The sequence below is a fragment of the Artemia sp. Qi Xiang Cuo genome, chromosome 18 (genome assembly GCF_049724085.1).
Source record: "Artemia sp. Qi Xiang Cuo chromosome 18, ASM4972408v1, whole genome shotgun sequence".
NCBI classification, from domain to species: domain Eukaryota; kingdom Metazoa; phylum Arthropoda; class Branchiopoda; order Anostraca; family Artemiidae; genus Artemia; species Artemia sp. Qi Xiang Cuo.
Window position 1 is genome coordinate 16,806,228 of NC_142811.1, and position 12,695 is coordinate 16,818,922.

A 12,695-nucleotide genomic window follows, 5' to 3' on the forward strand; every position below is an offset into this window, starting at 1 on the left:
TCCTACATTATAATTATTTTTTTTTCAATTTTTCTTGCTTTTTTTTTTTTTTTTTTTTTTTTTCATTATAATTATTAAGCGGGAAAACTTGAAATAGCAGGGCGCTACCGATCACTTTAAAATAATTGATATATACAATTTAACAGCAAGAAATTGGGATTTTATGGGGCCGGTACCGCGCATCATATCTTGGTTAGGCCTGGGCATGATTTGAAAAATGGTCATAAATACAAAAAACAAGTTTTTTCTAACTGAAATTATGAAGCAATAGAACAACTTAAAGCAAACAGAAATTATTCCATGTATGAGAGGGCTTCCCCCTCCTCAATTCCTCTCTCTTTGCGCTTAAGTTTGACTTTTTGTCAAAATTTTTTAAGAACAACTGGTGGAACAAAAAGGCCGTTAAATTGGAATAAGAAGTTTTTTTAAAGCACTAAAAAATTTTAACGTACGGAGCGAGGAGTTGAGGAGGGGCAGCCTCCGCATACACGGAATAATGTTCGTTTTAAGATTCTTACTATCCATACTATTAACGCTCCTTACTATCATTTGAAAAAACTTGTTTGAATTTAATCAAGATTAAGAGAGGTCTCTTGAGGCTAAGCCTACTAAAAATTATAATTTTCTTATTCCTTTTAATTAGCATGATTTAAGCTGAACCCTTATGTTTTAAAGGGAGAAAGAGGTGAAAGCATGAAATAAACGATTTCATGCAGCAAGTTTCAAATACTGTGATGAATTGATCTTTTAAACTCCATCTGTAGACAGGTATACGCCTAATCAAAAATTGTTCCCATCACGTTAGGTAGCTTAATTCTAGTTACAATATCATTCATGGTATTAAACATAAACTAAAGTGCGACCTTCGTCAACGGTAACTGAGACTCGGAAAAATGGAAGATTGAAAACAACAAAATTACAAGAACCATGTTTTTCTGCTGAGTATCAAAATTATTAACATAATAGTTTTTCATTAGGCTTAAAATACCAAAATAGAAACATCTAGACGAAAACTACATTATCACTTTCAACGTGCCTGAGAACCCCATAACGGAAGCTCAGTCCCCTATCGCCAGAGTTTAATAATTTTCAAGAGAAAGAGTTACCAACTTACGTTTATTTGTTATTTTTTCAGTTTTTTTAGGGGGAGGAGGGGGCTTTATCAGGGATGATTGTATCAAGCCAGTGTTTAGAATAGTGGGTGGAGTTTAAGTGACAAAATGACCATTCAGCAATTTTGTGAGGCAAGACAACAATTTCTGACTGTATAGAGCAAAAATATATTTGAGCAAAAACAGTCAATCGATTGTACAAGTCAAAAAGCTAATGTCAATTGTGGTTTACTGAAACTATATGAAAAATAAAAGGATTAGCCAACTCAAAGGTCCACATGTTACTTTATAAAGAATCATTACAGCAAAGCTAAAAATATAGGACCTTTTTTTTTATCAAATGCTTTGAAGCTGAGAGTTCATTCAACGGTAAATTTGCAACAAAAACTCTTCAACATAGTCTCCCCCGTAAGGCCCCATGTTCAGAAAAAAATCAGAGAAGAAACAAAGATTAAAAGAAATATATATATATATATATATATATATATATATATATATATATATATATATATATATATATATATATATATATATATATATATATATATATATATATATATATATATATATATATATATATATATATATATATATATATATATATATATATATATATATATACATAATCAAATCTCCCACCTCAAAAAACACAAGGTAGACATGGGAGTAACGCACGATTTCAAACTGAACAATAAACAAAACTGAAATAACTCTTAAGACTGCAATAAGTGAAATAATCCTCTAACAAACATCCAAACTCAATCCAGAGACATCAACTCCAGGGGAGACAAAAAAAAAAATCAAAAAACTAGGAATTCTTTGACGATACGAAACGAGTACCGGACAAATTCTTTTTGGAGATACGAAACGAGCAGTGGGAAAACTATGGGCCCGATACCCTTTACCGAGTAAAATCCCTTGATTTTATGCATATATTCGATCGTTGCTGAAAAATCAGCAAAGGATTTTTACAGCAAAAAAAACTCTTAGGGAGCAGGTTACAGGTCGATGTGGAGCACCAGAGAGAGCTGATTTTCACATTTGATTTGCTTCTCGCGGTTTCACATAGGTTTCTCCTCGCGGTAATCGGAAGGCATAGGATGCCTATGAGGTTTTTTTTTTTTTTTTTGCCCACTTAATAAACGGTGGCACGTTGAGGGAGTTTTCCGAGAAGAAAATGAGGGGATGTTCTTGTCAATAGAGTCATTGCCTCCAGATCAAACCTTGAATTTAAAGGTATCAGTTGGTCTCGTGCGGTGACACAGCCTGCCCTACTTGTCTTTTTCTGAATTTTTTGATGTGTCCAAGTGAGTTTTGGGAGCAACAGTATGGTTGGTGCGCAATGCCATATTCAGCAATGAACTTTTTTCAGTACTTCTATAGAGGGATGATAAACCTTGATGGAAGAAGGTTATGAAATGAGTAATTTTCATCTTTCTAGTGCAAAGTAATCAGATCCTATCCTACTGGGCCCCCGAAAACAGAATGGATGAGAAACAAATTCTCAGAACTGACACATCAACTTTCTTTGTGACTTTTTTTTAAAGATGAAGTTGACACGACAGAGCGTGACCTTCGATCGGAAAATTTATAACTCCCGGCGAATAGCTCCAGGTGATCTACTTATGCACGAGTGTGTACGTCAACGTAACCACGATGCCCTATTAGAAACAAGACGAGATTATTTCCAGGGGGGTATGTAGGTGCCAAGATCGACGAGCTTGTAGAAGAAAGATGGATTCTACATATCTGAATCCTGTTTGTAAGTTGTTCTGCTGCAAAGCCAGGGGCAAATGTGCACTTTGATATACTTAATATACTCGAGGGATACTTCAAGATAGCGGGTCGTTTGGTACTTTATAGGGTTTAAAATACTCCCAAAAATACGTGTTTATTGGAAAGAGACCCCCACATCTCCCTAAAAAGACATTGCACCCAGGAGATGAGAATGGAATAAAAATCTTGTACTCATCCTCATCACTTGTGCTGCTAACCCTCTTAACAGGCTTTCAGTCGTTACTAGACTGCATATCCTACACTACATTTTCCTGGAAGGGTCGCCAGCCTCCGAGCAGCTCAGAGTCGACTGCAGCAGTACCAGTACCGTGGGCAGGGTGCCCGTCCCCTGTTCAGGTAGCGGAGATCAACCCCAACAGTACCATAATACAAAGATAAAGAACACATTAACGTACATAAGGCATAATATAAAGATGAATGAAATCAAAATACATATAAGACATAATTTGAAGATGAATTGCTTCAAAATACGGACAGATCAACCATAACAGTAACGTAATACAGAGGTAAAGCATACATAAGTGCATATAATCTGTAATTTCCGGACGAATGAACTCAAACAAGGATAAAGAAAATAATAAAAAGGTATTTGTCAGAAGTATTGTGCTGCGGGATAAAACTTGGCACAGTACTATTCCCACGGAGAAAGTGGCGAAACAGAAGCTCTGAATAAGATGGGACGGAGAAAGTGCTCGCCATTGTATTGACCTCAGGCGGGCTAACATTCCAACAAGTTGAAAGAGATGGCATGAAAATAGTTGATATACGAGAAGAATATTAGAGAGCAATTGGGGGCAAAGAGTTTTGAGTTGTGTGACATCAATAAATACATAGGCGTGGTTCATTTTCTATAATGTTTCTCGACTTCTTCATATTTCTTTCCTTCAGAACAGGCAGGTTAGAATTTGATTCTCTTCTTGCTCCAGTGTGTTTTTAGAAAATGTCAACATTCTCGTTTGGAAACGGCATCAGTTGTGAGGATGGCCACTGTATTGAAGTACCAAGGGAATTCAAAATCAAAATATGTTTCCCATCTTAGGTCCATACATACTTGGAAACAAGGTATCCAAGGGGGTTACTGGGTTTGAACATCCCTCCCCCGAAATTTTTGTTCGACTCATAAAACATAACAAAAAAGCATATAAACAAATTTTTGATGCGTATTTTGTAAACCCCCCCCCCCCCTGCTACTGTGATTGAGCGCCACTAAAACTCTAGAACACTGAAGGGGCTGGATAAAAGGAAAATTAATATGAAATTAATTATTTTGTTGCGAAATAATACTCTTAATTTCATATCCAACCTCAAGGAGACTAGATTAATAAATAAGTAACAGATAATTTTAGATTAAAGACCTCCCCATCAGAGGACAAGTAAAAGATCGTTGGCCTTTCATTATCTTATGAGGGAATATCTATATGGCTAGTACAAACAAAAGGAAAGGAGGTTGGATTAAAAATAGAAAAAGATACCAGATCATCAAGGTTGCAGCAGTTTTGAAAATCTTCCTAAGAAGAATAGTTACTTCTAGAACGCCAGGGAAATCGATGCGCGATAAAAATCTTAGAAATTATTTCTCAGTGTGCAGTTCATTTTATTATAGAAGAGCGTAGATTTTCTTGCCTGCTCTACATAGCATTAAACTTATTTAAAACGTTAAACCGAAACCAATGTCGTTTTGGAATAATCAGTTAGTTCCATACTACGTTCCTCTTCGCTGTGCCTAACCATGTGTTGTTTTGTAAAGTATGGACAATAAACTTTTTGTTGTAAACATAACTTTTTGCAAGAAAACTCAGCTAGTTCCATATAAATATGGTTAATATTTCTGATAGTGTAAGGGCATTAAAAAAAAGCAGAATTTTGTAATTGTTTATTGATTTTTTTTATTATAATGGATCTTTCAAAATAAAATGGACTTACAACATCCATGATTGCAATGGATTTTTCAATATAGCCTTCTTCAATGTCAAATAACTTCTCCAGATGATGCTTCCATCCTTTTAGACTATTTTTAGGGAAATCCAGAGACCCCCTCAACCTTCTAAAAAAATTCACAAGTACAACTCCTTCACAGTCATAGAAAACGGTTGCTAATACCTTGTTGACAAAAATTTTCCGTGTTTTGAATGCCCCTCGTATTATTGCATTTTCTAGTACCGGGAAGGTAAATTCTCAGAATTAAATGATGGAGACGACGAAACTTCTTTGTTTTGAAGTCAGGTTAAACGATATAATTTCACGAAATTTTATTATAGAAATGGAAATTATGCTTAGGTTTTGAAAACCTTGAAAATCTTTTGAAGAATAGATACTTCTACAATACTTAGGAAATCGATACCCAATACCAATCTTAGAAGTTAATTCTTAGTTTGCAGTTCATTTTAATATAGAAAGGATTGAGAGCTAGATAGTCTCCGTGAGAGGGAAAGCTGGCAAAACTTTTTCAGAGTTGTATGAAAATGATCAAGTTCACTTCTTGATGATAGTCTATTATCATAGGGCAGAACCACTGTATATATATAATAGGCTAATTATATATACAGTGGGCAGAACTAAGGCAGATAGTCATACAATAAGGGTAATTTAGATAGTCTATCAGTTTTGTGAGCCACTTGAAGGCAATTGGAGACCAAAAATTCAAAGAATTATGTCCATAGGATTTGCAAGCGAGTGGGCAAATGAGACTTCTAATTAACAACGTATTTTGAGGAAAGTAAAGAGCGAAGTCGGTACCGGGCGTATTGGTACCGCGCATATCGGTGTCACTGCGTATCGGTATCGGGTGTTTTTTAATCATGGTTTTGAGCCTTCTACGTGATTTTTTATTAAAAACGGACAAAGATTAATTTAAAAAACAAGTTTTTTTTAGGGAAGTAAAGAGCGAAGTTGAAAATTAAAACGAGCAAAAATTATTACTTCACAGCCTGTCTAATATATATCGATAAACTAGTGCATGCAAACCAACTGGTTATATTTCGCTGTTTTTAGGATTATAGAAAACTTGCGCTTTACTGAAAACACAAAACAATATAGGAATTTTGGTTCATGAAAAGTAAACCATTTAAGGACACTTTTAACAGTATGGAAATAACGCATTTTAGGGCTGTTGCTTATTTTTTTTTTTTTTTTCGTTTAATTCGGAATCACTTCTGCACAATGAGGTCAGTCCAATGATTGACTGTCGTTTTGAATCTGAAAAGGATACTTTATCATTATTTTGTAGACAAGTTCGAAGTGAACCAATCGTGAAAGTACTAGGACTACAGACACTTTAGAATTTTTATCATAACTATTTTCCGTTGTGTGAAATAACCAGATTTCCAGAGTTCATATTATGGTTTATTTGTTCTTCATTTTGAGTAATAATAGGTGAGATCAAGATGTTACCTGAGAAATCAATCCATTATTTTTTATGCTGTTTAGCGACTTTGCACATCAGAAGATAATACTTCTGGCTTTCTTCTTAAGATAAAACTTCTGATTTATTTTTGTGCCTGAGTTTCTAAGGTAATTTTAATTGTAGCCTATACTGAAAGTTACTGATATTACAGCTCGTGTAAGACTATGAAAAGCGTTATAGATTAGTTTGTTGTTGTGGGGCTATGTACTCACTTTTTTACTCCTAAATCAATATTCTTGTTTTTTACTCTTGGCTTTTGTGTTTTCAGTAAAGCGCTAGTGTTCTATAGTCCTACAAAGATAGGGTTATCACCGGTTGGTTTACTTGCACTGGTTCTGTCGATATATATGTTACCGTGAATGTCTGCAAATTTGCGAATGTCGACATTCACCGGTGAATGTCCGAAATACCTTTTTTTTTTCTCCTTGAATTTAGTCAGCGTTGCCAGTCAACTTTTTCAATTTAATGCAAGGTTTGATGATGACAGGTTAGGTTGGTAGGTTAGCTTAGATTTTTAACCCATTTCTGATTTTTATAACCAAACTTAACCTAATCTAACGTAAACTAACATACTCTAACCTTTAACTTTTACCATCATAGCTTGCAAAAGACTGTATAGGCTGACTGGCAAAGCTAATTGAATCCAAGCAGAGAAAAAGGAATTTCGGACATTTACCGGTTACTGTCGACATTAACCAGATTTCGGACATTCACGGTAATATATATATATATAAGATAGGCTGTGAAGTAATAATTTTTGTTCGTTTTAAGTTTCAACTTCGCTCTTTACTTCCCTCTGAAAAACTTTGTTTTTTAATTAATTTTTAGATTAAAGACCTCTGCAGAGTATAAGTAAAAGTACATTGACCTGTCCTTCTCTTATGAGGCAATATAAAGAAGTTGTTGCCACTGAAAGGAAAGGAGGTTGGATTAAAAATAGAAAAAAATAGCAGGTCATCTTTAGATTAAAAACCTCCTCTTCAGACGATGAGCAAAAGATCATTAGCCTTTTCTTATCCTATGAGGCAATATTCTCTCCCTAGAAGTCCCCAATAAACATGGTCTTACGTGCATGCCTGAGAAAGAAACAGAATTTTTTGGGGGGGAACGCGGTCAAAAAATTAATAAATTATATTTTAGGCCACTACTTTTTTCTTTATCTGGGAGAGGGGGTTCTTCAGATCCTTCTTAGAATTCGGGCATGAACCTGGTAAGCACCGAGACACGTGGTAAGTCATAAAATAATTAATGGGGTTGCCAATCTTTCTATAATAAAAGATAAAAAAATAGTGATTGAATTCGTTCAATGCAAGGCATACATGGTTTTCACATTATCCAATTTCTCAGATTTTTTTTTTATCGATCGGAAACTTTTAAGTTTATAGTAAAAAGTTAGAGAGAGAGGGAGAATAAATAATGAAGTGCTAGAAAGGATAGAAAACTCACTGGTGTTCCTTTAGATATCTTTCTAATGTTCCAGATGTTGTGTCCCAGATAAACACAGACCCGTCTGCGCCTCCGACAGTCACCTGCTGACCACTGGAGCTAAAGCAGGCTCTCGACCAATCAAAACCAACTTTCAGTCTATCATCCCTGTAACAAAACATTTTTCAAGTTGAAAATAAATTTTCCATTGAAGAATGAATTATATAAAAGCTGAAAAGCGCCGAAAGAGGTATAACAATTATTATAGCTGTCATGTTAACCCCTTCATCCACCAGATCACTGTCTTTTGATTGCATACATTTCTCCCTAAATATCCGCCTCTTCAGTTTCAGCTGCTTCTGAGAAACTTCACTTCTACCATTCTCATCTTACCAGCTTTTAAAAAGCTCACGTGCTGGTTCACATAACGTGTGTTCTGTTTTTCTAGAAGATATTTATTAAAATTAGAAAAAAATCCGTCCGTCCTGCCTTCCTCCACATTAACTAAAAAATTCACTAAATTTTCGGTTTGTGCTTATATCACGTAGATTGGGTTAAGTTTATGAGCCATTTGTGATCACTTCCAAATTTTCAATTACTTCCAAATTTTATCAGTGTAGGTGCTTCCGGTGACAATGCAATGATACAACATAAAAAATCCCTCCTATTGTATGCTCCCCACAAGTCCCCATAATATTTTTCATAAATCACCTGTTGACTGAAATTAGATATTCCTGATGGTTGAGAGCGTTGATCATAAGTAGGAAGAGTTTCAACCCGCATAACTAGACTTGTTTTGCTGCTATATTTAGATGAAGCATCTGACTGGTAATGTATCATAAATTCTGCGCAGCAAAAACTATGAAGCAAGCACTATTATACAAGATGTGATAGCGCAGCGGTTAGAGCACTTGCATATGTTTGCGGTAATTGAAGTTCGAATCTTAAGGAAGACAAAACATCTTTTATCCTTAGAGAAGAGTAAAAAGTCGAAAATGATAAATGTGATATTTTACTTTTTAAAACTCCTTCTCAAAATGGACTAGAAAGTAGAAATAATTTTTTCTCGAGAATCTATGATTGTAAGTGAAAATGAGGGGTGTAGAACGAATTGGGTTTTACATAACTTGATCTTTTTAACTCGTTTTACTCAACTCAGTGACCCTATTTCATTTATGCGTTATGTACAACCTAATCCGTTTCGCGCCCCTCGTCATATTAATAGATTCTCGAGAATCTTCTACTTTTTATTCCATTTTGAAAGCAAGTTTAAAAAAAAGAAATATTATTATTTACAATTACCCAGTATTTGTTCTTTCTACTACACGAAGCACAAGATTAATTGATAAATATAGCATCAAGATCCGAAAATGGCAGTAACAAAATTTTGAGAAACATAAAAACCAAACAGCAGGTCACATGTAGTTGAATATTCTTGTTTGGATTATAAATGAGTTTTTTTTTTTTTTGTCTCCCATTCCATAAAACTACCACTATGGTGGCAGTATCTACACTGCCACTTTTTAGAGTTCCAAGAACGAAACAGCGGGTCACATGCAGTTGAGTATTCTTGTTTGAGTTATGAATGAGTTGTTTTTTTATTGTCTCCCACTCCATAAAAGTACCACTATGGCGGCAGTATCTACACTGCCACTTTTTAGAATACCAAGAACAAAACAGCGGGTCACATGCAGTTGAGTTTTCTTGTTTGGATTATAAAGAAGCTGTTGATTTTTTTTCTAACTGCCACTATGGCGGCAGTACATCCCACAGCCACTTTTCAGAATACCAATAATAAAACAACAGGTCAAATGCAGTTTTATACTCTTGTTTTGTTTATAATGGGGTTGTTTTTTTTTTTTTTTTTTTTTTTTTATTGTCTCCCACTCCATTAAAACACCACTATGGTGGTAGAATATATCACTGCCACTTTTTAGAACAGCAGCTCACACGCAGTTGAATATTCTTGTTTGGATTATAAAGGGAGCTTTTTTTTTTTTTTTTTTTTTTTCACTCCATTAAACTACCACTGTGATGGCAGTATATACCACTGCCATTTTTTAGAATACCAAGAACGAGACAGCGGGTCACATGCAGTTGAATATTCTTGTTTGGATTATGAAGGAACGGTTGATTTTTTTTTTTCACATTCCACTAAACTGCCATTATGGTGGCAATACATCCCACTGCCACTTTTCAGAATACCAAGGACATTGAAAATGAAATCTCACTGTTTGAACTGGAGATGTGGAGACAACATCTCCACATCTCCAAGACATATATGGATATGTCTTTAAAAATTCTTTAGAAACTAAAAATTCTCTTAAATATCTTTAAAAACAATCAGGAGTTTCAAATTTTTACTGAAAAAGATCGCCATATGCACTTTTACAGTTTTGGGTGGTAAAGGGTACCAAACTAAAAAAAAAAAAAACATGGGTGAAAAATTAGAAAAAAAATAAACTAAAAATATATGCCACAGAACAGCTTAAGAAGTTGTAACTTTCCTTTGAAGGTGCAGTCGTCATAGGGAATCAAACTATTGGTGAAGTTTAAGCGAAGAGCGTTGTTAAATTTTACTAGTTAGTTTCGCTTATTTTCATGGTTCAACATTGCAGCACTGACGGAAATGTGGTTGTATATTTATACACCCAAAAGAAACATCTTAGGAAATCAAGTATGAATAGACATAAGCAGGGGACAGAATTTGCTATGGGGCAGGGGGGGGCAAGCCCAGGAGCCAATCCTAGGCGAGTGATTAAAACGCTAGACTGGAAATTCCGTTTCCATGAGGACAGGGGTTTGAGTCCTGGTGTCGCCGTTTATTTTGTTTGAAACAGGGGTCAGTGACGTGAGTCTTTCATGCTCAGCCAGAGTCAAAATTTTTCCAGATTTCTACCTGGAAAAATTGGGGAAGGTAAACAAGGAGGGCGTGCGAAAGCACGTCCTGGCTGAAGGGCCATGAAGCGGAAATCAGCAGTTCAGCACTGCCGGTAGGGACTGGTAAGTCCAATGTCTTGTTCTTTATCCCAAACCTAGGTTGATAAAGACAGGGAAGCTTAAATTTAAATTTTCATTAAGAACGAGAACAAAAATGGACCAAAAAGTCCAGTAGACCAGAAAGCCAGTCGCAATATTCAATTATAATCATGAAATTTGACACCGCGACTTTGGCCAACTTTTTCGGCTTTATGACCAAAAACCTAGCGGTACTATTCGCAATTGTATATGACTAAAATGAATTATTGCATCCTTTAGGTCAATAGGTAACCATTGCCCACATTATTAGAAAATACAAGCTAATTCTGAAACAAACTAATATTTATTTCCGCCTGCATCAAATCGCTATAGGTGAAAGAAGGAATCAAGCGTAAAATCAAACAGTATACAGATTTGCTCGAGCCTTCAGGTAATTTCAGCAATTAACTGACCGAAAAGATTAATAGTTTATGCATAGAAGCTAAAAAAAAGCACAAACGTACAAAAAAGCTGATATTGTGCACAGAAGCACAAAAAAACCAAGTCAACCGTTATAAGGAGATCATAAGAGGACACTGGTGCAAATACATTTTTTTTTTTTTTTTTTTTTTTTTTAGGGCACGGGGATTTGATGGTGCTATGTGTCTAAGTTCTTTTTTAATGAAATGCAACTAATTAATGTTTTATTATTTATCTTAACTTAATTAATTATTTACTATTATTAATTTCTAGATTATTATTATTGTTTATGAATTATTATTAATTAATTTAGTTATTAATTTTTTAGGCCGCACTGTCTTTCCACTTGCAATTAAAACGAAATGAAAATGTGGAAAAACAGGCATAATTTTATAGACCGATTTTTGCTGCTAGATGACCAAATTTCGGCACAATTTTAGCGGTTCATGCAAAAATTTTGCAAATTTTGATCATGCAATTGCCTCTCATAAGATGGCTGAGTTAACGAAGGAAAAAATTTTAGTTTTGTTTTTAACGGTAACTTTCATCTATATTTTTATTTCGTTTTAACTGAAAAGTTAAACTAATTTTAAAAGGTAGGGCTGGGAATTTTTAGAGTTTTTTGTACTGCAGAAACTTCTTTCACACGCATGAATTCAAATAAACATATATGCATAAATTCAACTAAACGATTTGTATAAATTCAACTAAACGTATAAATGCATAAAATCAACTAAATAATTTGTATAAATTCAACTAAACGTATAAATGCATAAATTCAACTAAATGATTTGTATAAATTCAACTAAACGTATAAATGCATAAATTTAACTAAACGTATAAATTTAAGTTTTATGCGACTTATTTTGCGAACATTTTATATGCGTCTTATTTCGTTTTATGAGCCAAAGTAAAATTTTATCGTAACGTTTTTGACCCACGCGTCAGAGATTATCGGTGCCTTTTCTAGGGGATAGAGAAAACCTTTTAAGATAGGTCCCTAGGGATGTTTTGAACATAACTGGTTAAAACACCTGAACACTGGAATGTTTGAACCATAAAAAAACGCATCTTGTTTTAGCATATCTTCCCTTTGTTAGTTGGACTGTGCGTCCCAATGAATGAAGAAAATATCAAATAAGAAAATTTTCGAATCAGGGAGACTTTGGGGGAAAACTTTTCCTTTGGTCCCATATTTTCATACCGTACCGGAAATTATGTAAAATCACATTTTCGTCTATGGAAAAATGCGTTTCACTAAATTTATTTCCTCAAATGGTCTCCATATATGCCAAATACACCGATCTCCACATACACCAATCCGACTGTTAAAAACATGGCTTTATGTGGGACGCCACCTGGTTCCATTAAGCTACTTATAAAATATCCTTCGCACCATTTTCGAATTTGCCTGCTTGTTTACGTGCGCATCTATATAAGCTTCACACCATCTACTTAATTTTGACTTCCGGCCATGGCCGTATCCAGGGGGGAGGGTCTGGCTTGAACTCTAGGCAGGC

General features: G+C 34.8%; 1 protein-coding gene across 1 annotated transcript in view; it reads right to left on the reverse strand.

The window, feature by feature from the left end:
* Atg16 (Autophagy-related 16) overlaps nucleotides 1-12,695 on the reverse strand; it is a 274,634-nt gene that overhangs the window by 1,456 nt on the left and 260,483 nt on the right. The window contains exon 10 of the mRNA XM_089104133.1: nucleotides 7,759-7,905. Within this exon, the coding sequence (XP_088960259.1) occupies nucleotides 7,759-7,905 (147 nt within the window). The remainder of the gene's footprint in view (nucleotides 1-7,758; nucleotides 7,906-12,695) is intronic.